The sequence below is a fragment of the Micrasema longulum genome, unplaced genomic scaffold, assembly GCF_059751315.1.
Source record: "Micrasema longulum isolate JH-2025_06_02 unplaced genomic scaffold, ASM5975131v1 h1tg000333l, whole genome shotgun sequence".
Lineage (NCBI taxonomy): Eukaryota > Metazoa > Arthropoda > Insecta > Trichoptera > Brachycentridae > Micrasema > Micrasema longulum.
Window position 1 is genome coordinate 536,294 of NW_028277537.1, and position 27,731 is coordinate 564,024.

General features: G+C 32.0%; 1 protein-coding gene across 1 annotated transcript in view; it reads right to left on the reverse strand.

The window, feature by feature from the left end:
* The window catches only part of LOC148282402 (adenylate kinase isoenzyme 5), a 93,817-nt gene that overhangs the window by 40,595 nt on the left and 25,491 nt on the right, over positions 1-27,731 (reverse strand). The window contains exons 2-5 of the mRNA XM_088225154.1: positions 17,580-17,697; positions 16,620-16,820; positions 14,092-14,202; positions 5,334-5,476 (exon numbers count right to left, since the gene is read on the reverse strand). Of these exons, the coding sequence (XP_088081280.1) occupies positions 5,334-5,476; positions 14,092-14,202; positions 16,620-16,820; positions 17,580-17,697 (573 nt within the window). The remainder of the gene's footprint in view (positions 1-5,333; positions 5,477-14,091; positions 14,203-16,619; positions 16,821-17,579; positions 17,698-27,731) is intronic.

A 27,731-nucleotide genomic window follows, 5' to 3' on the forward strand; every position in this document is an offset into this window, starting at 1 on the left:
CTTGCCCAGGGTAACCGGACAAAGAGAATAATATCTGAACTCTTGGAATTGTTTTTTTAAAAACATTTTTATATGAGAAAACAACTTCATTTGATTGATTTATTATACACCAATAATTGTTTTAAGGTTACCGTGTTTTCCGGACGATGACACGCACTTTTTCACTTAGAAATTCAACCGAAAATTAGGGTGCATATTATGGTCCAATGCGTCTGATCGTTCGCAAAATACGGTACATAATAAATACTTTTTAGAATAAGTTATGTGTGTTTATTTTAATATTTCCCCCAACCCTCCGCTTCGCCTGGACCTCCCCTAGTTACTATTATGTTTTGTCAGTTAACGCCGTATTTTGCCACTGAAACTGAATCACTGATAAAAACAATTTAATATACAGTGGATATCTAATTAATTTACCTCCTCTTTCACAGTAGTAGCTGCTCGATTATAGAATAATCTACCCACTAATGTCAGAGACGCCCTTCCTTTATTTACATTCAAATCCACCGAATAAGTAATTACATCTGTGTTCAAATCGCATTTGAAATGTCCCGTCCTGAATATTTATGTTTTTCATTTTTCATCCCTCTTTCCTTTCGGAATTACCCCCTCTTCTCTTCATATTATATTGTAGATATTTAGTCAATTTTTACTTCTTTAAAAATACATTTATTTTTTATATAATCAAATTATTAATAAACCAACAGTATGTTCATATACCACTGATTTTCTTAAATTAAACGGTTTGAGTAGGTAGGTAGAAATTGTCTTAATGCAATATGCCCGCCTTTAAGCATATGTATGTAAACTGTATTCGAGATGGGGGCAGTGCTATTCAAACTCCTGACGTCACTGCAACCTGTAAAGATCTATTGAGACGGGTCCCCGTGAATAGTTCTCGCCCTCCAAGCCCAGATCTATAAAGATCCTGGCTACTGTCTGGAAGTTGAGAGTTTACATTTTGTTAAATCTCTCCCTCCAAGCCTAGATCCGTAAAATATCGGGCTATTAGGTAGGGGGCAAGCTCTTGAATATCCTCAGGTTTAACCAGTGGTCCCCCAAGGATGAGGATTCTTTTATAATGTAAAGCATCACATTCACATTCTGTATAAGTGTTTCCTCATCTGCACTGCAGAGCCTACATCCAGAAGTTTCGGAAAGGTTCATTCTAGCGCGGTGTTTGTTCAATCTGCAGTGCCCTGGGCGGGCTCTAGTGATAACCCTCACTTGATTTCGGCTGAGCTTCATTAGGTACTGTAAATGCATATAAAGTGTTTAAATAAATAATAATACTGTCATTTTTATTTTTATTTTTAATCTTTGTGAACTTGCAGGGAAAAAATTTTGCAAAATTTTGCAAACGCATAATTCTTGTTTTTATAATTAACGATTTTAGGTGCAGCATTTTATAAGATGTAGCTAAATAATCCTCAGAACTGATTAAAATACCTATATTGTGTATATGAGGAATTTCAGCACAACGTGAAATTTAAAATAAAAAAATGTTTGCTTACACCTGGTAAAAATCAGAACATTTAATTATACGGTGAATTTCCTCAAAAATGCATGAATTTTTTTTTTAAATAATCTAATTTAAATGACGTGACGTCTCGAGTTTTTGTGAATCAACCAATGATAGATTGTTGAGATAGATTTTTGGTTTCCGGGAAGCCTATTTACCAATCACCAGAACTCACCGTAGGGAACTTTCAAAACTACAAAACCTTAAAAAATCTTTGTGCTTATAACTCGATATATAAAATCGGGTTGTGATCCCGTGGCTCGTATCTCAGACTCACGGATCAAAAATCCGTGGTTCGAATTCCATTCTGGTCCAACTCGATTCCCATTTTCTAATAGGTTAATCGAAAAAATATTTTTATATTAGTGATAGTTTTTAGTTTTTGATAATGTAATGAAATATGGTATTATATGTAACATTATTAATGTAGGTTAAGTTTGAATAATCGAAGAAATTCATAAGAAACTGCTGACGAGTTAAATGTTTACAACTCAACAAGACTTTAATTTAAGACTATTATGTAAATATTTTTGAAAAAAAAAATTTACAACTCGTTGAAAATGGACCCTCAAAATGAAATATTTGAGTAAGTTATAAGAACGCAAATATTTAAGTATTACTAAAAATATTTTCGCTTAGTTTTATTAAATTGATTATTGTCTACTAACATTTTTTTAAACCACCTAACTTCCTCATTGCTAACTTTTCAGTGAAATATAAAAAGACATGATTAAGTTCGCACTAATTTCCTTTATGAGGTTTACATCCTATATAAAACATCGGTAATTGGCTTTCATATGAATGAACAAAATTGAAATTATGTATTATGTAGCTAGGTAGGTCCGTACATTCATAATATATCCACCAACCTTTTATTCACGTTGTGAACACAGCCATGAATCAGGCATACTTTTTATTACGTGTATTCATAATGACATCATATCGATTAATATTTCACAATAAATTGTTATCAAGCCTAATGTTTCAAGAATAAGGTTTAGTAACAAATAACGTCGTGGAAAATCTTCTAGAAGAAATTATATCGATCAATCTAATTCAATAATAATCAAACGAAATTGTAACATATAATTTGTAAGAGTACATTATATGGGCGTACTTACAAATGATTACAGGCGTCGTTACATAAAAAGTCTTTTTCCGTTTAAGTTTACTATAAATGTCAGTAAAAGGAGTTATTAAAATGTTGAATTTAGATCTGTAATGCCAAAGAGAATTATTAAATATTTTGTTTAAAACATGACTGTAAACGTTTATTGAGCGACAAGATGTTACGTTTATTTTCATTTACATTAGTAGCGAGTACTAGCTGCTATTTCTAATAAATTAAATTCAACAAGGAAATACTCTTGGCAGAGTGATGGCGAAGACAGACCTATAGATGGATATTAGGCTTTCTGATAACTCAAATATTCATATTTACATTTGTTAAATTTATTTTTATGCTCATATTATTTATATTTACATGTGTATATACAATGTATTTAATATCGTCGAACATTTCTACAATAATTTAATTTCAATTTTAATATTTTATTTAAATTCATATTCTTATATTTTTATTTTATTGTGTCTATTATTACTCTAATTATTGATATACATTAAAAAAAAAATTTGGGCTGCGAGACTTTATTAATATTCTAGTGAAATTCTATTCGATTGTATAAATTGCGTCTATTTTAAATAAAAAAATTAAAAAATCTTATACAAATTCTTTTAAACTGCTTTAATAACATATAATGAAAACTAAATTTCGGTCCATACACAATTTTTTTTTTTTGTGACTATTGGTGTTCACATATAATCGGTGAAAGATGTTAAGTGTTATTATTTTTTTCTTTTATAAATTGTATTTATATTGTGATATCTTTTACCGTTTGTGAACTGAAAATAAATAAATAATAAATAAATAAATTATCACCGGTAAGTCGGTTAAGTATTTGTATATTTTCAAAACAATTTTTTAAGCGAATTCCAAAAGTGACGGTTTGTAAGAATTTCACATGGATAATTTTATGTACATACTCAAATTCCCAGTGAACTTCCAGGGATTTATTTGAATAAGTAATAAATTAAATTTTGTTGCAAGTTCTTCCTCGAGTATTTTAGGATCGCCCGAAAACAACTTTTAGCGCTAAAACCTGCCTGTATCGGAATATTACAATGGCACCAAACCTTCAGAATTTATTACTTACTCACTAAAAGTACTTCTCACCTTTGTTAAGGGATGATCTAATGTAAGGGTGTTTTTTGAATAGTCACACTGAGGTTGTTGGGTAGCAGTAACATAAAAGGGTTTTCAAAACTCGATCCTGGTACGGTATGATACTTCCTAATAAATGAAGGGAAGCCCTTCACCCAATTTTCACATTTACAATAGAAAAGTAGCCGGTTTGTTTTTAATGTGTTCTTATTTGAATTTAGCAATTAAAGCGTGTGTTTGGTATTTCATATGTTTTATTTCTTTCTGTAAAGCATTACTTTCTCATTAATATTCTCATTATGAAACATCTTGCATTAAATTCAATAAGAAAATATTGTTCATTTGTTAGTTTTAAGTTGAATTGGGTAATTAGGTTCCAAATAAACGTTAAGAATAACAAACATGTTTTTATCATATTTTTTTCTGATAAAATTTTTGGCAAATTTAAATAATGAAGAGGATATAAACAATTCAAAATTTCATTCCCAGAAATGCTGTTAGGGAAAAAACTAAATCGGTAAATTACTGTTGGTTCAAATATACTGCATCAGAGTGGGAAAATATCTTTGAGAATGGAATACAAAGAGAGCCCGTATGCATGGCAGTAAAAAAATATAATAAGCTCCCTAATAAAATTAAGGAAATAAATTGTGTTACAAAATTTGCAAAGTGTTTCCAATCAATAAATGTTTCTATATTATAAATGAATATTTGGAAGATGTAATATAATAAATTAAAATGTATTTAATATAATTAATGTAAGCAATAGACACCATAATATTGTATGAGGTTTTTACTATTTGTGTATTCTTAAATTTTTCATTTATTTGACTTTTTTATTTTATTTTTTATTTTTCAATTTTTGATTTTAGAGATTATTTTTTATTGTATTTTTTATTTAGTTTTGGTTAGACTATGAGAAATCGCAAGTGGCAAGAAGTCCGCCATTTAACTGTGTATACCTTTGTTATGATTTTTGTATGTATGACATTGTATATTATGAGTAATAAAGATTTATTATTATTATAATACGGAATTCTAGACATTTACAGGATTTATGACCTGTCGTTGCTTGTTTGCGAACATTAAGGCAAATTCAAAACATCGTTGATTAAACTAAGTGGTTTAAAAGGAAAAATAAAACTTAAGAAGTATTTTCAGGCTTAGCCTAGTAGGTGAAATAATTTAGTCAAATGACCTCATGATAATCTCACTCTCAACAATGATGATTTCAGATTTTTTACTTCACAAAAATCAACAGATGGAGGAGTGGACGAAATTTAAATGTTTAAATATAGGCAGAATGGTGAATGTTACGCAGTGCGTGATGTGGCCACTTAAACCAGCCGACTGCAGCTGTAAATGCTTCTTCTTCTTCTTAAAATGATTGGGATCTTAATGGCCTCCTTAGAGAATGAAATTCAGCCTGTCTGCAAATCTGCTGTTTGTGCATCCAATTTTTTTTTACAATAAGTTTATTGAGACAATTTGGGGTTTAAGATATTGTTTCTGTTTTGTTGTACTGGTATTCTGTGTGGCGTATAATGTGGCGTTAAAACTTATACTAAGGTATAGTTTAAAAATCTTTACCTTATCCGAATACTCAGCAACATCCCTCATGGACCGGGGGTATCCGGAGACTAGATAAGTTTTGGCTGCTGGAGCCATCTTCATCTCCAGCATGAGCACCTCTGTTACAGTTTTACTTGACAATGTGCCGAAATCTTGCATGTCTGCAAAAAATACACGTTATTACTAAACACACGGAAGCAAACACAAAAGTAGTTAATATACTGGGAACAAACTTTTTTTTTTTTTAAATGTGACTAAAAAAATATTATTTTGTATTTAAATTTTAAAGTAAAAATAATAAGTACTTTGACGGACTTATTGCTAAAAACTGTTTCATCCAGCCATCAAAAAAACAGACAGGTGAAAAATGTATACGATAAAAAGATTAATAAATTAAAAAATCTAAATAATCTAATTAATTAACTAACACTGACCAAAAATGCTGACATACACAAATTAACACCAAACAATTCAAAACATCTGTTTTTCAATGGAGCCAGTTTACGCACTGTATACAATTCATCATTCAACCCATGTTTAAACATCCACATTTCCTTAACTCTTCCATCTGTTGACTTTTATACCATACAATGATAAGTCATAAATCCCGTAGATTTCCATATTCCCTTCTGAAAAATGTTTTCCCTCTGTTGCAACAATTTTAGATCTAAATAACTCCCAAGGGAGAAAATTCAGCATGTCTACAAACATTAGGACACGCTCAAAACATTATTGATTAAACTAACAGATTTAAAAAAAAGTATAAAAATTAGAAAATTATTATCATGCGATGCCTAGTAGGTAAATTGGTTCAGCCGGATGAATCTCATGTGGATGATGAGGATTCGGGCTCTTTTACTTCACAAAAGTCACCAGATGGAAGAGTTGAGGAAATGCAGATGTTTAAACATGTGTAGAATGGTGAATGTTACACAGTCATAAGCCTTGTAAACTTCTAGACTTTCATATTCCTCTTTCAAAATGTTTTCCCTCTGTTCAAAAAATTTAGATCCATAAACTATTATTATTTATGATAATCTTTAACATATTATTATGTGTGTATTTAAAAATTACCGGTTGTTTTTTAAGCTTTATACAACTTTGAATTGAAATAAAAGAATATAGCATTTCTGTTAATGAGCTGGTGTTTATTAACTTATGTTAGTAAATATCAGTACATAACCATTTACCGACATTTTTAGTCTACCAGTTTCGAGACGTACCGGTTTCTTCGTCAGAACACTCACTACACCAACATGCAAATACTAAAATACACCACCTTCACCATCATCGTAGTATATATATATAGTGTTTCCAAAAATACATCAATCACATGAAGATTTATAGAGATGCGAACACCACCATGTCTAAACATGCACTTAGTTTAATTTAAAAAAAAAAAAAGATATATTTAATCTTATATTGAAGAATTGGTAGGGAGTTGATAGCGAAGTGGGGTAGAGGTGGGGTTACCCGATCGGTAAATTTTTAATTAAAAAAGAGGGCTGTACTGAAAACTTATTTTATTATTTATTGGGGGAATATATTTTTTTAAGGCTTTTTTAATGTGAAAATCTCCATATTATTTACTATAATTCTTTACTTATTATTTTAATGTATTTTTTTTACTTCTTTGTTCTTATCTAATTCGTGATTTGAAGTTATAAGATGATTAGCCAACTCTAAAAAAATATTATTATTGAAATGTGGATGTAGTGAATGCCCTGGCGAAGAGACATGTACGTGGTTATATACTAATATTTACTAACATTAGTTAAAATGTTTGACCACAAAGTTAATGTTTTAAACATAAATAATGGTTTTGATTATTTCCGAAAGACAAAAAGGTTTGTTTCCGTAGACCACGGTTTATCACTCACCATAGACTTAACGCAGCCTTATAAGAAATAACGCAATGGCCAATTTCTAGTAGTACTGCTGTCGCCAAATATTACATGCAGTAAATTCATGGTTTCACGAAGAGCCCTACGTTTGGCCAACTGAAAACTAATTTTTTAAGTAAACTTCCACATTTTACAAGCGTTGATCGAGTGTAAAGCATTCCATTATTAATTTGAGTTTACAGAGCATATATTAAAGAAAATGTTCCATTGCGACAGGGGAATGAAAAATAAACGTTGATTTAAATATTCTACACACTTTTTCAGCATGATTGTTAGGGCCGGTTGCATCAAAGTTGGTATAAATTTAGTTTAAAGTTAAATATTTGAACTTAGTTAAGGCTCAAAATCTGGTAACTGAAAAATTCCGTTGCATCAACATTATTTTAGTTAAGTTAAAGTTAAGAATGTTGCCACTGTAAAGGTTCAAGTTTCACCCTAAAAATTGTTGGGATTTTTGCGCAAGCACGTACTTGTTTATTTACATGTAGCAATACACATGCCCCGCGACGCGTCTTTGGGCACAAACTTTTGAATTTCGTTCCAATTTTCAGTGTGTGCGAAAGAGCGAAGCAACACTGCGCATTCGGAGAAGAAAAGAACAAAAGGGACACTACACGGCATAGTTGAATTCAAATCGGGATTTGCGTACTGAGCGACGTCTACAAAGAAACTAATGAGTCAAATTTACTACTATGCTCTATTTCTTGTAAATTTGTTGATATCATTTTAACTTTGCTGGAATTCCACTCGTACATGCGCTTTGTAGCTGCACGATGATTGGTTATCTAGCTTTCATATATCAACTTTAAAATACCTAAATTTTGTAAATGGGGTCTAGAATTCCAGTCGTCTATACACTTAGTAGCTACAAGACGTGTTGTAATCTTATTCTTTTTTATTACTCACATTATTTTTTTTTTCAAATATCATTAATACAATAAACTTATTTGTCAATTTTTAAAATGTGTACATGGGGGCTAAATTTCTAACTGTCTATGCGCTCTGTAGCTGCAAGACGTCCTGTAATCTAGCTCCTATCTGTTATAATTTTTGATTGATCTTAATTGAAAACGAGGAACTAGAATCCCAACCGTCCATGCGCTCTGTAGCTGCAAGACGTACTGGGATATTTGTTAATTGTACAGCGCCCTTAAAGTGATTTTCACAAAAATGGCGTTATATAAATTATCCAACTAACTATATATATATCATCTTTTTGTTCTAGATAATAAAACAAAATAAATAACTTTTTACTTTAGAAATAGAGCAAAAAAATGACATTTTTCGGGCAACTGTGGCAGCCTTAAATGCCCAGAAAGAGTTAGCTGAGCTCAATCTAGCTCTATTTAAAAATAAATAAACAGCATTTCAATACAGTCATGATTTAGATTTATTTTACACAACGCCGCTGATGATCAAGTCCTGTGTTTTGAAAAATAATTAACAATTAAAAATTCAAATAATTATTAGTTCTTCACATTTTTGACATTCGAAATCTTGCGATAAAGTCGGACTCTTCCCACAAAAAATGGTCCGTTCGTGGTCTGAACAGTTCGGTTTAGAATATACTCGATGGTAAATTCGTCATCGGAAGACGAAATATCAGTTAAAATTGACATTTTGTGCAACTTTTCACAGATCGATCAATCGATTTCAACACTCACGACGCTTTTTTGACAGATGGCAGATCGCATTTAACTTCAAACTTAACTTTAAACGGTCCCCTGGCGGCCGGTCAAATAAAAGTAACCTTTTTGTTAATATTTAGTTAACTTTTTTTGATGCAGCGCATTTTGACATAAAAGTAACTTTTATTTGACATTAGCCCTGACTTAACTTAACTTTTGTCGATGCAACCGGCCCTTAGTCATACATTTTCTTTTATTTTAATGCGCAAGTTAAATACAGTCGAACTTGATTATTAAAAGGAAGATGGACCACTTGAATTTGCTCGTTATAAGCGTTACTCTTTATATCAGAGAAAGGTTTTTTTATACAATCGCTATTGCACATTGTCACTAAGTAAACAAGTACATATGTGTACATAATATAATTCATACATATTTTTTTTACAGGGGATAGATTTTGACTGATCTGGTCTGGAAGTCATTTGATATCCCCCCCTTGTAATGTTTATTGTGTATTGAAATGAGCCTAGAACATAAAAAAATCTAAAAAAAACACCGCAAAAACCCCCGAAACAAGCATGTATTCATAAACTACAAAAGCAGCTGTAAATTGTAACAATGTGCCGAACCGGCAATTACTAAGTTCACAAAGCTTAGATATTTTAAAAACCATGTGTGTTCATTTTTCAATATTGTCGGCGAAAAATCCTATTAGGTACTTAGACACTTACATAGCTATCATAAACATTATCCGATCCCAACGCCCGGCGGTATTTATCCTTTACGTTAGCCGACCGTTTAGATTTTATTACTTAGATTCTTATTTCCAGAATGATGTTTTTAACAATTGAAGATTTTTTGTGTAATTTTTGACAATGTTTTTGTTCGGTATGTCCGAGAAGCTGCTTGTTATAACAGTGAAAAATTGTATGGGAAAACCATGAACTTAAATGTCAACTAATGTTTCCTAGTTACATCCGAGATCTCGCTATTTCCGTGATCGTTATAACCGAGTTCGACTGTAGTATACTACGCTGTTCTTATAAACTTAGTTGTGTAGGATTTGGTTGGTTGAGAATTGGGGCTCCTACCCCAGTTGAAGATTAACATAAAACACGATGTTGGTATTCCAAGATGTATTTATTACAGGGTGAATATATACGGTACTTTGTTTCGGAGCGCGAAAGTAACAGCAATGAGGAGTTGAACTAACTGCACTTGGACTACATACTAGAGCTGAGTGACTGCGTTGAGCTGACTTGGTTGGGCTGACTCTTTGGGCTAACTTGGCGTTGCCACGCCCTGTGGTCTCTTTATAGGCCACATTATTTTGTTCTTCGTGTCTCTATGGCGTGAATGTACTGCAGGATGTTGCTCTTATGTAGACGTTTTATGTACAATACTGTTTGTCTTGCAGAATATAATGAATTGTATTCAATATAAAATGATGACTTGCTTCATCGGTCGTTGCTCTATATCAGGTGAAATCATTACACATGTGTGTCATCGATCAATGGACTATGACTCTCACATTTGCTAAAAATTTCTCCCTGAATTTTTAGGTATCACCATGAAACACATGATAATAAACTGGATTTTAATATAAACAAGTGCATGGTGATACTGATACTCGAAAACCAAGGACCAGAGGGTTAACTTGGACACCTTATTAACGTTTCAAAATCACATTGTCAATGCGAGACGTTCTGCTTATAAGATGTTGGGATTTCTTGTACTTGTAAATTCAAATTAATTCACTCATTTAATTAACATCGCATATTATAATATAATTATTTTCCACACCAAAAGCAAAACACATAATACAATGTTAACATTGAATAGAGGTGGTCTATTGCATTTAATGAGGGTAACGTTTTTTATTAGAAGTTTGAATGATTGTTAAAAAATCGTTATTTCTGAATATTTTATTTACCTCTACAGATCTATGACTGTAGTACTTCGTATTGCATGACATAGGATATGAATAGCGCACGATACTTGCCATAATGTAAAACATGACACATGACATTCAAAACAATCTGTGACGTCGCGTATCTCTCAATGGTCAAGAGTATTTTTACAACTGAGGGTCTTCGGATAACTTTATACGAAATTTTAAAACGAAACCTAAAATTAATGAATCAATTATATTTTAAGTGTGTTTAAATTTTTGGGAGAGTCGATAACTTTAAGTATCTTGTTATTATCAGCAAAACATAATTAATATAATTTATAACAATATTGAATAATAATGGAGCAGGGTGGGCTCCTTGAGGAATTCCAAAAGCAACAGTGATTAAGGAAGAAAAAAAACTATTAATTTGAGCTGTTTTTTTTTTCACTAAGGTAAGACCTGAAGAATGGTAATAGAGGATTTTTTACACATATGGCTTTTTATTTGGCCAGAACAATTGTGTGATTGACTTTATCGAAAGCTTTAGAAAAGTCTGAATTGAGGATATCAAAGCAGATTGGTTGTTGTGGATTTGGCAGCTTGGATTCCATGTTATTGATCAATCATTTTGAAAACCAGGTGTTAATTTTATTTTGTTTTAAAATATACAAAAACTTTCGGATGAAATGGAAAATATTGATAATTGTAGGACTATAGTTTTTGGCATTTGACTTATCACCAGCAAAATATTGGCCTATGTGCACCTGGCTGGCGGTTGAAAACGACCAAATACGCTTTGGGCATGACTGAGCGTTCGTGCATGAGTCATCATTTTTGAGGGCTCAAGGTATGTCTATATGATAATGGCATTTATAGTACACTAGCCTTTACCAGCGGCTTCACTTGCGTGATATTAGGGAGAAATGAGTTGATTAATTAGTTTTGTTGTTTAACAATAAAAAATTTCGTGGAAAGACATATTTTTTGGGATAAAAATTACCAATCACCGAAAAGTAAAAAAAGTCTTTGGCGACGTAGCATTATTATTTAATTTTTATTTTAATTAATTTTTTCATCAAAAATTCATTTTCCACAAAAATTTCCCGAGGAAGTAATATTTTTTTGGTATGTAGCCTGTGACACTTTTCAGATCTCCGGCTATCCCGATGCCAAAAAACCGTTAATCGATTGCTCCGTTTCGACGCGATAGAAGATTTGTTCTGCTAAGAATTTTCCCGGGGGAACGATTGTGGTTTTCGAAATGTAATTTTATTTGAGTAAATGAGTAGTGGTGGAATCAAATTAACAACAAAACTTATATTTCCACCATCAATTTGTTAATTAATATTTGTGTATTTCTTGTATGTATTTAGCGTTTTACGAAATCAAATATTTTCACATCATATCATGACTTGCACTTATTCAAAACGTAAACTAGAAAGTTTTACGTATTTTATGGGTTTTAATAATCGAAGTTTTATTGCTATTTTTATGCGCGTTCGACTATTTTTTATATATTTTTTTTGTATGAATCAAACAATATTTTTGTTTATGCCTAGTAGGTACATAGTACTCGTTTGAAACTCTATTGTCAAAATAGAGTATCGTAACTTCGTGACACAACTATAGGTATAATCATCAATAAGTAAATAAAGGGTGAAACGCATAATAGTCTACTCAGGGTTAATGTCTTTTTGAAGGAAGGGTTGTTAGTATTTATTTAGAAATAATATTTTTTTCCACCAAAAAACTTTTTTTGGTTTTGTTCTCTGGAAATGATCATTTTGTACATCAAAGCAATTCTTTGAAAGCTTTATATATCTACTCGTACCATATATTACGATTTTCTTACCTTTTAATTTTGACGATTAACTCATTTATAAGATAGTTGAATTTAATGTAGTCTTCCTTATTAATGAGTTAGTTTCAAATCAAGTTCTTTTTATAAAAATGTATGTAAGCATCTATAATATGTGTCTTAATTTTTGTGAAAATCTTTCTTTTCACTATACAATCACTAACCGACTATTTATGTCTACCGGTTTCGAGACGTACCTTCACCATAGTTGTTGCACAAAAATATAAAACCAAAACGACATGCATATTAAAAAGCACATGCCCTGATTAGGACAAACATGCACTGATTGGGTTGGGTTATAAAAATATTTTATGTTGTGGGAGAAATAGTTTAAAAAAGAGGAAGGGGATGAAGGGAGGGGCGTGAGTTTAATATGTATACCCCATTATAATGGTTCATCGTATGATGAGCTATATTGAAAGGTTATTTAATTATTGATCAAAGTAACATTATTTTTTAAAAGCTTTCCTAATGTAAAATATTTCCGTATTATTTATTTACTAACCGTTTATTATTTATATGTAAAATTTTATCTCCAGATAAAAATGGATTAGGTGATTTGCGTATTCCGTGAAATTGTTATTGTGAAGACACCTCATATATTCTTTAACACGAATATCAAAATTTCTTGATGTTTTTCGAACGTAAACTGAAGGACGAGAATTGCATTTAATTGTTAAACACGTGAATTATTAAATAAACTAATTTAATTAATATTTAACTGCTTAATAGTAATAATTTACCAATGCTGTTAATGATTTTAATATTATGATATATATTTCTTTTTGTTTTTATTCGATTCGCAGGTTTTAAAAACCTCTCAAAAAAATTACATTGCATACAAAGAAAATCATGTGAAACTCATCTAACTTGACATAATTATAACATTGTAAAAACTATCACATCTGGTAGTATCGATTTTTTTGGTTAATATCACAAAAGTTAGCAAAATAATGCAAATTTATTTTTACAAAACAAAAATTAAAGATTAAAAGTACCCATTAAAATTAAGATATAAAACATGAAAATAAAATGTGAAAAAAAGAAAATAAAGGCTTAAAAATATAATTAATGAGATATAAAAATACTGAGTTTCTTAAACTGCCTTAAATTTTACATAAATAATAAATTAGTATAGAAACGGTCTTTCCTCTAACCACTTTCGTAAAAAAAACATTATTATTGTTTTCATTAAGACATGTTTTTAGGCCAAGTGGCAGCATATGAAATATTTTATTTATTATATTATATTATATCCTTATATTATATTAAATCAATTAAATAAATAAACACGTTTTGAAATATTTTACAAATGGTAATAAAACGATTAATTTACACCTATCACTTGAAGATAATGCGTTATTAATTTGTTGCCTAGATAGTTTATGAAATACATGCAAAAATTTCAACAAAATATAATGTGATATAAATACGTATTTGTAATGTATTTTTTACATAACATCTAAATGAGCATTCTATTATTTTTACTTACCATTTCCAATAGCATACTGCTGCAAGAGGTCCGTCATGTTGATATGAACTACTCCTCTTTTCTCCTGCATCAGGTTATCACAGTGGGTCACCTTGCCACTGCCAGGACCTCCTGTTATTAAATAATAAAAAAAACATAATCATTACAACAATAACTACTTCATTGCTCACAAGAAAACCCATTTGAACTTTATCCAATACATCATTTATTGTCATACAAGCAACAAGAATAAGGTGAATGTATTGACCATGTGTATTTACAATTTACACGGTACAAAACAGCTTTTAAAGTTGTATGTTTTGTTATTTTCGCATGTTGATTACAAGAAAGTATTAATTTTTCACTACATTGGTTTTCAAAATTATAAAGTAAATATTGTAACGTATTTTAATTGGGTTGATTCAACTCGACAGTAAAATTTAGAGTAATTTTTCTTCGCATGGCAATGTTTACTGACGCCTAGCGGCAGAATGTGAAACCCAAAAGTATAAAATTTATTTGTGTAGGTAGAATTCAATAATTTATAGTAGGCATAATTATTACTTTCTCTGTTATTTCTAAAATGTTGTGTAACAAGGAAGTCGAGGAAACGCAAAAAATACGGACTGTAATTACGAAACCGCTTACAGGTCATCACATGTTGATGTAAGTCTATATTATAGCTCTAAGATTGATCTTCTCATATTTTGGTGTAATTTTTCGATTTAAACAGGCCCTGGAAAACCCAACCTAAAAACCTCATTCCATAGGCATCCTACCTACATTATCAGATGATCATGTGATTATAATATCTTTTATATTATCGGATGATATCCATATATCTGTAATTCCAAGAAATTACCATGTATAATTTTATTACCATACTTTAACGAGATTGCTAGGAGGTAAAAATATCGCTTTTTTATGGATAAATTCCAACGTCAAAAATTATTCAACCCGCTCAAATAAACATCCATACGATGGTAGTGTGAAATGTTTTCCAAGATATAATTTTCGTAAAAAGTTGGACAATATTCACGTAACCCAAATCCATTCAAGATGCTGGATGTTTTTATCTACCTAGAGACGGAAAAGATCTAAAATCTTATTTGACTGGATCTCCACGTCAATTTTCAACTCAGCGAGAAAGTGCATTCACCATTGGGCGTAGGATTAGAAATTAAATTTAAGTCAACGACTTAATTATTTTTTATTTTAAATTTTCCTATTAAGATTTGAATTCCTCAGAATACCCACATTAATAGAACTTAAATTTTGGCTATTTGTGCACATTTAAATGCAACTATTTATTTTTAAAATATAAATTTTCGTTTGTTAAATTTAAGTAGTTTATTGGTGCATTTATAATTTATTTCTTCTATTAGATAAATATAAATCTTTGTGATATTTCTGAATGAGGTAGTTATTTTATAGTTAACGGATAGACTTTCGTTTACGTATTTTTTATTTCATCTTGATGTCATTATGGGTAAATTCGAATGTGAATTTCTATTTGGTCTATATGCGATTAATGCAAGTTGCAAATGTTAAGCCATAATTCTATTATATTTTATATAAGCTTTTATTGGACACTACACTTGTTACCATATGTTTGAGTTCACCACGCCCTTGCCGCGCCGCAAAACGTTCGCCACTATGGCCAAGCACTATATAGCAGTAATAACGCTATAGAGCCGCCCATACGGTTAAAAATCATTCTAAACTATGAAGTTAACTATAGTTTACATCAAAACAATGGGCCTGAGGTACACAGGTCAAAAATCGCAAACGCAGCGACGAAACCACCCGTTACACGTCTATTGTTAAACCAAAAATTTACGGCGCTTTTGTTACATACAATATAGAGCACATTACTCTGAGAATAATATAGTGTAATTACATCATCTGCTGCATGAAGATAAGTTAATCAGTATATTGACACTGGCAACATTAAATACCTTGTTCACATCAACCTAACAAGTGTTGCGAAGTGGAAACCAAAATCAGACTCTCTCCGTTCAGCGCTGGTACTAGATTTGTAACGTGACGCGGTCATTATTATATTCGAACCACAGTTAATCAATAATAAAACTCTACGTTATATGTAAGTGAATATTTTATTCTATTACATGCCACCTATGTAACAAAATTTCTGAATCCAATTTCAATATAATCATCCTTACACGAAAACAAATCACTACAAGTCTTATACCCGTATGCAGAGACAAAACTTAAGGTGAGGAAAGTACATTTTATTGTCTTCACCTTCGGGTTATTTTCCGCATTTGAGATTAGAATGTACTTTCCTCACCTTAAGTTTTGTCTCTGCATACGGGTATTAAGGTTTAGTGCAGGGGCAGTAAAATGCCGTATTGGGAAACCACTTTCAAAAGCAATATACTTACTGCTTTACGAAGCGGACTTTTCTCACCAAATTATTTTTGCCTAAGAGAAGCCACCTGGTCAAAAACACTTGTCTTATTATATTCTTCATCCGCCTGGATACAGAAAATATATCTGAAGCATAGCACTTATCAAGAAAATCTTACCGAGAACGAATATGACGGGAACCTTAGGTGTCTCGAACTTGACGTGGCTGTTATTCTGCATGGGGAACTTGCCGTCCGGGGGCGTACCCACCGGGCGGCCCCCGGGGCCCGCCGCTGCCCCCGGCCCCTCGGGCCCCCCGCGCCCCGCCGCCCACGCGGAGCTCCCGCTCTCACGCAGCTCCTGGGACCCATTGTGCTGCTCTGGAAATAGCAAAAAATAACTAGTCAGTTTAGAAATTTAATTTTCAATATTTATTTTCACTGTAAAATACGAATGTATCTACGAGACATCCCACAATTTTAGGCGTCATAGGAAATGGAACGCCACGGAACAAATATTCAAGGCAGTGATTTGCTTTGATTTAGGTACAAGTATATGATGAAATTCAGCGCTACGGGAAACAGGAAATAAAAAATGTTTTCTTACACGCGTTAAAAATTAGACGAAGTTTCTCTAAAATGTATGAAAAAATAATGAAAATATTTTTAACTACGTCACAAGTTCTAACGAATCGACCAATGCTAGCGAGTTGTGATAGATTTCCATTTTACGGGAAGCCAACTCACCAATTAGCAGAACTCAACGAAGAGAACTTGTGACGTCACAGGATGAGCAATTTCAGATATTTTTTTTTGATTTTGGCTTATTTTTTTTTATTATTTTTTATTTTTTATTTAATGCACAAAATACACAAATTTACATAGACACAATTAAATGTTTTTTATGTCCCGACTTGTTCGAAAATTCCGTGTTAAGTTGGGACTCTTCGATATATAAATCAAAAATATTTATTTACATATTAAAACAATATACAGGTAATCAAAACAATATGCAAAACAAAATATATCTGAAAAAAACCGCTGAACTTCCTCATTGGCAGTTTTTGGCGTTTTTATTTAATTATTTTTAATTATTTTTAAAATGTGGTGCTGGCGTAGAATACTGCGGATACCATGGACCGCCCATAGGGCCAACGTCTTCATAATCCAAGAATTGGGTATTGATCAGCGTCTTTCTTCCACTGTACAAATCCGTCTTCTCAAGTACTTCGGCCACGTTACGAGACGAAGAGACAATCTGGAAAAAATAGTGGCACAAGGACGAGTATAGAGAACTCGATTTCGCGGAAGAAGTCCTGCCAGATGGACAGGCATGGTGACAGAAGCGACTGGCGTCCCTCTTCAGGAGGCCCGAGAAGCGCTGAAGATAGAAGCGGATCGTAACGATGTGCTTCTCTCCTGCCAACGTGACCACGACTGCCCTGCCAAGAGAAAGTGACTAAAAATAAGAATTATTATTACCATGGGGTATTGCATTGGTAAACCAAAACCTCAGTCTTACGCTTTATATGCCAGTTTAGGAACCGTAAAATACTACACTCTAAAACCTTGTTAAAACCAATATGTCACTTTCACCCTTCTAGGAATCTGACATAGGACCCTCAAGCATGGTAGGCGAATGCGTCAACTACTGTTTTTTTATTATGACTTAGCTCTAAACGATTTCTTGTTGCTGGATCTTTCCAGTAGCTCAATCACAAATAACTATCGACGTTCTAATAAGTGACGTGATAACAATTTCTCACCATGGTTGTTTATCGTATTCGCGATCACAATGGAACATCCGTAAACACCGAATATTAAATGTCAAAATATTTACGTTTTAAATATAATCCTGCTGTGCAATCACATATTTGAATTTCACCGGTATAAATATGTAAAATATTCCAAAACTGCTATTTTTATTTATTTATTTATTATTTATCATGCTATTTATTGCATTTAGCCGGCGGTTGGCAAGCCAAATGTCAATAAAAGCAGTCGCCATAGTAATTTTTATTTAATTTTCACTTTTTTGCATTAAATACTCCTTACTATTTTGCGAATGCAATAAATTGTATTATTTTTTATAATAATAAAAATACGTTTATAGTTTTATTCCACTTTTATTTATACATTTTTACCAGTTATAAAAAATAAATATTTTTACCAGTATAAATAAAAGTGGAATAAAACTATAAACGTATTTTTTATATTTTTTGTTAATTAAAAAAAATGATTTTATTTTGTACTAGTTCAGTATGTATATATACATCCATGTAATTTTTAAACTTTTTCAATTTTCTTTCCCAGATTGCATAATGTAAACATTATTTTGAATTTATTTCCATGCCTAGTATTCTGTTTATTCTGTTATTTTCAAGTATTTTTCATACCCTTTTTAATTTGTAGTATATCATAATTTTAATTTTTCTGCTTTGGTTAAATAATATTATAGTTTAAAATTTAAAAACGTCTCTAAAAAAATTATTATCTGTATGTCCCTAAATGAGTTTTTTTTTAAAAAACTCATTGGGAATATTGTATATAATTATGTATAATATGTTTTCAATATAATAAAAAATAAAAAAATAAATATAATTTAAATGCAGTTCCACCAACAAATGTCAGTAGAAAAACTCTGCATTATTTTTTATGGTAAACGCCGATTTTTCTGCCAGTGAACTGTATTTATTTATGAGGAAAACAAAAAACAAACTGACACGAGCGTTGACTTAGAGATTACACACGCGTTGACTAACGACTGCGATAACTTAGGCATGTTCATTATTGTTCATTGTGATCGCCTAAATGCTTAGCATGTTTTAAGCACATCGATAGTTATTTGTTATTGAGCTACTGAGAGTAGCCTACGAGTCAAAAACAACAAACAAACAAACAAACAGTAACATAATTTGAAATAAATAAATTAATTAATGTATGAAGAAATATCTCAAAATAAACTATGAAAATAGATGAGAAGACGGAAGTATCAATATTTACCAAGTCTCTAGATTTGTGGAAAACCCACTATCAGCGTGCTAATAGCGACTCGATAACAATTTCTAACCATGGTTGTTTATCGTATTCGCGATCACAATGGAACATCCGTGAACACCTAATATTAAATGTCGAAAAATATTTACGTTTCGCGACGTATAATCCTGCTGCGCAATCACATATTCGAATTTCACCGGTGTAAATATGGAAACTATTCCAAAACTGATATTTGTATTTAACATTTATCATACAATTTATTGCATTTAGCCGGCGGTTGGCGAGCCAAATGTCAATCAGTAATTGTAATTTAATTTTCACTTTTTTGTATTAGGGTGCCCTCAATGTATGATAGGTGCCCTAATGTCGAAATTAGAGCAGAATGCAAGGCTGAGTTAAGCATTATCGACAAAATTAAGAAAGGTCTTTTGCGATGGTTCGGTCATGTGGAGCGAATGAATGATGAAAGAACGGCTAAAAAGATTTATGATGCGAATGTGTCTGGTTGTAGAAGTCGAGGAAGGCCGAGAAAGACATGGCATGATCAAGTACAACAAATTCTTGAAAGTGGTCATGTGAAAAGTCGGAATAATCGACGTGCGTGCATGAGAAGATGTATGAATGTGAAGGAAGCAAAGGAAGTGTGCCAGGACAGAGTGGTGTGGCGTTCTATCCTCTCTGCCTACCCCTCTGGGGAAATGGCGTGATGGTTAGTTAGTTAGTTAGTTAGATACTCCTTACTATTTTGCAAAAACAATATATTTTACTATTTTTTTTATAGTAAACGCCGAATTTTCGCCAGTGAACTGTATTTTTTACGAGGAAAACAAAAAACAAACCGATACGAGCGTTGACTTAAAGATGACACTCTCGTCGATTATGACTGCGATAACTTAAACATGTTCATTATTACAATATTTGAGTTTGTCCAAATGTTCATAGACAAAAGACTGGATTTCACTCACAACAATAAAGGTTTCAGCTCTATAACTTCACTAAAATCACACATATGTCTACAATTCTTCCGTCTGTTGATTATAGTGAAGAAAAACGATTATTTATGTGAAGATTTTCATCTGATTGAATTAATCAAAATATACTTTGCAACGCCTGAAAACAATTTCCAATTTTGTCTACAAACATTTGGACAAACTTGAAATAATAAAATCACAAAAGTCAACAGATGGAAGAATTGAAGAAATGTGGATGTTCAAACATAGGCAAAATGGTGAATGTTACACAGTGTGTAAAGTGGCCACTTAAACCAGCCAATGACAGGTTATAAGCCCTGTAAATGCCTTGACTTCCATATTCCATTATTTAAGGTATTCTCCATCCCTGTTGTAATTTGTTAATCTTAATGACCCCCGAGGGGGTGAAATCCAGTATTTTGTCTATGAACATTTGGACAAACTCAAATATTGTAATGAAACCAACTGGTCCAAGAAGAAGTTTAAAAATTGAAAAATTGTTTTCAGGCGTTGCGTAGTATGTGAAATAACTCAGTCAGATGAATCTCTTCACAACAATAAAGGTTTCAGCTCTTTAACTTCACTAAAATCAACAGATGGAAGAATTGAAGAAATATGGATGTTCAAACATAGGCAAAATGGTGAATGTTACACAGTGTGTAAAGTGGCCACTTAAACCAGCCTATGACAGGTCATAAGCCCTGTAAATGCCTTGACTTCCATATTCCCTCATTTAAGGTACTCTCCATCCCTCTTGTAATTTGTTAATGTTCATTATTGTTTATTGTGATCGCTCAAATTCTTAGCATGTTTTTAAGCACGTCGATAGTTATTTGTGACTGAGCTTCTTCTTCTTCTTCTTCTTCTAGTGCCTTGCCGGGTCCCCCCGACGTAGGCGATCACTACAGCGAAAGCATATGTATCTGTCCTGCGCTAATTTTACATTTCGCAGCCAGGACGATTGCTTATTGATGTACTCGCCGTAGTGATTCCTGGGAAAAGATGACCCGAGTGGTTTTCCGTTTGAGCTACAGGTATATATATAAAATTAAGTATAAATATTGGAAAGTATTTTCAGACGTTGCCTAGTAGGCGAAATAATTCAGATAAATCTCACGCACATACTCAAAGGCAGAAAAAATATTATATTTTTTACAAAAAACTTAATTTTACTTTGTAGATAAAATTAAAGAAATTTTTTACTTCCCATTGGAATACGGGCCCTGGTTTTACACACTTAACTGTATTCTTCATCTGCCCGGACACGAATAAGATCAGTATTCAATGATCTAAATTGAATATATCACTTACTAAAATATTGCTTTTCTCCAAACAGGTATTCCATACTCTTTGCACACACTTCTTCATTGAAAGCACGAAACAAACTGTTAAAAATATAAATTAATAAAAAACGCCCATTTTCGTACGAATATGCACTGAGTAATAAATTTTGGGGAAGCGAGACAAACGACGCACCGATTTCCACGAAATTTCCTTTTGCCAAATATTCTTTTAATGAATTTTCTACTTCATAAAAGAGCATAGTACCTCACTCAACATTTCAGTAACGGCGCATTGGCCTAAGTTACTAACATCGAATGAGTATCGTGACATAACGGCTCGTAAACGAATTTCGCGGAATTGTAATTGTGAACGTAATAGACACTTTTGTTCGCGTAAAAAAGTGTACCTGTCATCCAGAACGTTAAAGGCTTGATTGTTCCATTTCATCAGGCAGGGTAAAAGTCAAATGAGTGAAAAATATATATCGATCCGGACCCCTATCATAATGGGAAGTCAACATATATCTTCAATTTTATCTACAAAGTAAAAATAAGTTTTCTCTATAAAAAATAAAAAACATGCTTAATATTTTTTCTAAATATGTTCAGTTACTGGTTACCGACGAAGGTACTTTAAATTTTCTTTTTTTTTTTTTTTCAATACTTATGTCACTTTTAATGCGTAGATAAACGTACCGAGGATTTACCGAGAGGGTACCGTCGCGTCGGTATAAAACGATGTACTTACATCAAAACTTGATGGTGAGGGTATCGGTAGTGTATCTTTGTAGTCGTTCGGGAGACTTTTATCTTCAACTATGACGTTATACTGCAGCTATATCATTTTAAAGCGTAGATATGTGTACCGTGACGTACGCTTCCACTTGTTTCATATTGATGTACTTACCCAAAACTTGAAGGGGGGGGGGGGTCGGTAATATATCTTTGTAATCGCTAGAGGGAATTAGTCTACCGTCAAGGTGAAGGTATGACGTCTTTATCTTCCCATTACAATCAGGGAACAAGTTTAATAAAACGTGTTATTAATAACTGTACCTCAGAGGCAGGCGGGTGCAAATCCAGAATTGGATGAAATGACATTTTGATGTTTGTATCCAGTTTATGACCAGGTACATTGATTTTTAAGAAATTCACGTCTTATAATGAAATAAACAATTTATGAGATACTAAAAATACAAATTAATAACTTTTGTTGAACAATTTTTTTTTAAAAGAAATATTTGCGTTCTTCTGATTTACCCAAATATTTAATTTTGAGGGCTATTTTCAACGAGTTGTAAATAACTCACTATTAGAAAATGGAATCGAGTTGGGGTAGAGTGGGATTCGAACCACGGACCTTTGGTCCGTGAGTCCGAGGCGTTTGGATTTGCATCCGTCTGCCTCTGAGGTGCGGATATTATCAAACATTTAATTTTTTAGACCGCATGCTAGTTTATTTGGAAAAAATGACACGAAAGTTTCAGATATTTATAAATTACTAGCGGACCCGACAGTTGGCCTTAGAAAAAGACTTTTTATTGATAAGTATGTAGGTACCTAGGTACTTGTTTGTGATTAAATTCCAAAACTGAAAATAGTCAATATTCAAATATTGAATTTAAGTAGGTACTTGTTTATGGTTGAATTCCAAAACAAAAAAATAAATATTTTTTCAAATATGGCATTCTTTTTGCAAACGTCAAACTTCGGTCTTCTCACCAACAGAGGGGTGTACTTATGTAGGAAAACGATTTATGAAAATGTGTTAAATTCAATATTATTTTAGTATTACCAAAAATCCAGTAAAAAGAAATAAATGGGTGGAAATTATAAAGAATTTAAGGAAAGGACCTGATTAAGATCCACAAAAACCAAATGCTGTTTGTAAACATTAAAAAACAAACATTTTTAATACACAAAAAACAACATCTTTCCATTTTTATGTCAATGAATTCTCCTCGAATGCAACCCTGGTAGATCGACAAATAAAACATTTATGCTCCTTGCTAATTTGTTTACATATAAGATTGAAGATTTTAATATTTACGAACACGCAGTGCTCAAATATCTATATTTCTCTGAAAACTGCACGTAAATCGGTTAAGCCGTTTAGGAGGAGTACGGTGACATCACACGTACAGAGGTTTCATATATATAAAGATGAACATTCATTTTACGAATATTTATGTTACTTTCCCTGGCTCGCATGTATAGAATGCGTATTGCCAAACTGTTTACTGTTTTATACTGACACAGGCAGACAACCTTTGTCTGCGCTGGACAACTTTTTGCTGTTTACGATGCATCATGCGCTGAAGAAAATTTACATTCGAGGGCAGAACAATATGCATTAGTATATAAATGAAAATGTAACAAAATAACCACAAATTTAATGCTTCAAATATATTTTTTTATAGAAAATGTAATAATTTAATATAAGCTGTTTAAATGATTTTACCATATTATTATCATTCAACTTTTTGCGCATAATGGCACTTGTAAAAAAAAAACTATATACTCGTATATATATTATATATAAATACAAATTACCTTAAATCAATACCACTACTCAGCGGTAAAAAATATTGAAGAGGAGAGAGGAATGGAAGAGAGATTATGGAAGGAAATCATGTGTAAGAGGAGACTATTCATATTCTGATATGGAGAGGTTTTTAAGCATATCAAGTCTTGAAAAACGCAGATGCATTGCAGATATAATCTGCATGTATAAAATTATGAACTGTCTCATTGATGCCCCTGAAATTTTGCAAAAGATTCTTTTTAACGTTCCCACCCGTAGACTAAGAAATAATGAAATGCTTTTCCTCGGTCACTACAGGACCAATTATGGTGCACAGTCGCCTTTGCCCAGAATGATCAGGCGGGTGAACGATCATCAAGATCTTGATTATTATGGTGTAAGGATGTCTTTCTTTACAAATCAGCTAAAGAATCTGTATAGTTAGCCTATGCTTTTTACTTAATCTAAAAAATCTATCATCTGTCTTTGCTGCTTATTTCTGTTCCTTATATTTTTTTATTCCTTTGTAAAAATTTCTTTTAATTGTAATGTTTATAATGGACTTTGTCCGTAAATAAATAAATAAATAAATAAATAAATAAAGCAAAAACTTCATTCGATAATAGATTAAAAATAAGTACAGTTATATTTGTTGCATATTTGTTGATACGCCATCATCATAATATTGATCAGTGTTGTAAAAATTAATGTCGAGTGCTTTGTGGCACTCGAGATAAAGTCGATTGGTTTTCAATCGAATGCATTATTATTATTATTTAACACTTTTTATACATATACAGTTTATAAACATATAAGGGCGGGCATATTGCCTTAAGGCAATTTTTTCCTACCTACCCAAACCGTTCAGTTTGAAAAAATTACAAGTACTCGTACATGGACATATTGAATCTTATAATTTTATACAAAAAATAAAAATAAAGATTAAGAAAATAAAAATATACAAAAAAAGAACAATATACTATGAAGTGAGATAAGGGGATAGGAAGGAAAGAAGAAGGATAAAGGAACAACTTAAATATTTACATAGTGACATTTCAATATTGACTGAAATGTAAACTAACATTAGTGGGTAGATTATTCCACAATCGAGCAGCTACTGCTGTGAAAGAGGAAGCAAGAAAATTAGAGCAATGAAAGGGTATTAAAAGGGTTCTCTCGTTACTAGAACGAAGAGATAGTTCGTGTTGTGAAAGAGGCTGGAAGAGCTCTCTCAGATAAACAGGCAAAGTGGGATTATTTAAAATATTGTGAAGAAGTGACAGAATGTGAATGATTCTTCTACGCCTGATACTGCATTCGTATGGGTGGTTTAAGAATGCTGTCACTCGGCGAATTACGGAAGTTGCATACGATTCCAAAGACGAACGAGTCCAACATAAGGCCACTGAACACCAAATACAAATTGTTTAAGCTCTGTACTGAAACACGCGAGAATCCTCGGGATGGAAAATATTCGATCCTGCAAACACTGAGATCGCAAATCAGCTGCGGGATTGGGATTCCTATTAGGGGCGTTTTGCCATAGAAGTAATTTAACACCGTTGAGCTTAGACGGTAGTGCAAAACATACAAGTCGAAAAGTTTAAAGGTCGTTAAAATTTTCTTGAGATGTGTGTTGACCCTTTTTACTTCTACTCGTGCACGTGTTCGCTATCGAATGCTAAGGGTATGTACCTACACAGATGTATATGTCGCCGCCAAAAAGTTAAATCAGACACTCAACTGAGCGGCTAGGCTGTTCATTAAATACCGGAATTCACCTAAATGGCTAGGCTAGCTGGTTGGAAGCTAGCCCTTTGGAAACGGCTGAACAAAAACTCGCCTCTTTAATTTTAATATTACTGTTGTATTAATATTAAAGAGACTAAGTGACGTTCAACACTTTCGTTGAATGTTCATTCAATGAAGGGCCTAGCCATTAGTTGAATGTTGGCATTTAATGAACACTCTAGTGGCTCAGTTCAGTTGCTGATTTAACTATTTGGCGGCGTCACATATCTCTAAGACTGAAAGTCGGAATAATAATATTCTCCCAGAGCGATAATATTTACAATTCTCAACAAATTCAAAAATTAGTTAGGAGAATATTTTTTAATCCCTTTAAATTTAATATTTACATTTTCGATCAGTTATAAATTCGTAATTATTGTAAGAACATTGTTTTATATTTTTTATATATAATATAATGAGGAAGTATCCTGAATAATTAAATATGCATTTTATTATTATTATCATTATGGATAAATATTAATGAGCTACATTTGTTTTATAAAGAACATTTATTATTTGCTGACAAAATGTAAATTTGGGTATTTTTGACATATTTCAATTATTGTGGATTATTTATCTAGCGGCAAAAATGGATTTTGGGCATTATCAAACCGACTCTACGGGTCTTAATGAATCTGTCCTCTTGGTCCAATTACATCGACCCTGTAGGGCCTGTAGGCCTACAATGAATCTGTTATCTTGGCCTTATTAAATCTAATATAAATACTGATTTTAATTTGCATTATGGCTAACTTATATAGAGCATTCGAGATCTTAATCAACCGACCGACGTCGATTGTCGTCGTTGTTTTGACAAAAGGGGCGATAATTCAAAGTGCCCGAGAACTCAACCGAGGCCCGAGTCCTCATTATTTCTTTTGACTTTAAATAATTTGTCATTATTACGGATTTTCTGTAGCGCTATCTTTGTCAGGATACGAGAGTTAAAATAATTCAAGGGCGTTCTAATGCATTTCTAACAGTCATGTTATTTTTTTCAATCAAGCTTTACCACTTACTTTTCACTATAGTATATAGAGCATACGCTAAAAAATTCATTAATACGGTTTACTTGGTTATAAAGGAATGACTACACCGTGGTCAAAATTACGTGTAAAAGCGTTTTCATGTACCTAGGTATTAAAAACTCGCTTTGCGTGATGCAACTATCGGACGTAGACGTAATGAGAAATAAATGCTTCACGGGGATGACTAATAATAAAACACAACACCTGTTCTTTACTTCTTCAATAAAACAACCTGCAGTAATAATTATATTGTAATACATAATAAATTATGGGTACCTCTGACCAGAATGATCAGACTTGTTAACGAAATTTAGTTTCTGTAATATTTTTATTGTTAATACAATAATTTTACTACTGTTAAATAATTCCCTTAAATAATAATCAATATGATCAATGTGATTTTTTTTTTTTAATTTTATTCAGATAACAAATATAGATATACAATATTACTATTAAATACAATTTTTATATTAGTCAAATACATATATTTACATTAACGTTTCCCATTGCGTAAAGGAAAAAAAACAATTCTTGTGTACATAATGGGGAGTGAAGTCTTACAATCGTTTGTTTATTTTATTTTTAGTTATTAATATTTTTAGGATAACATATAAATTACAAAAAAAAAATATAAACGGTGTTTTTAATTAGTGCTTCACAAATAAGAATTATTAATGTAACTTTTCACTTTTCTTAAA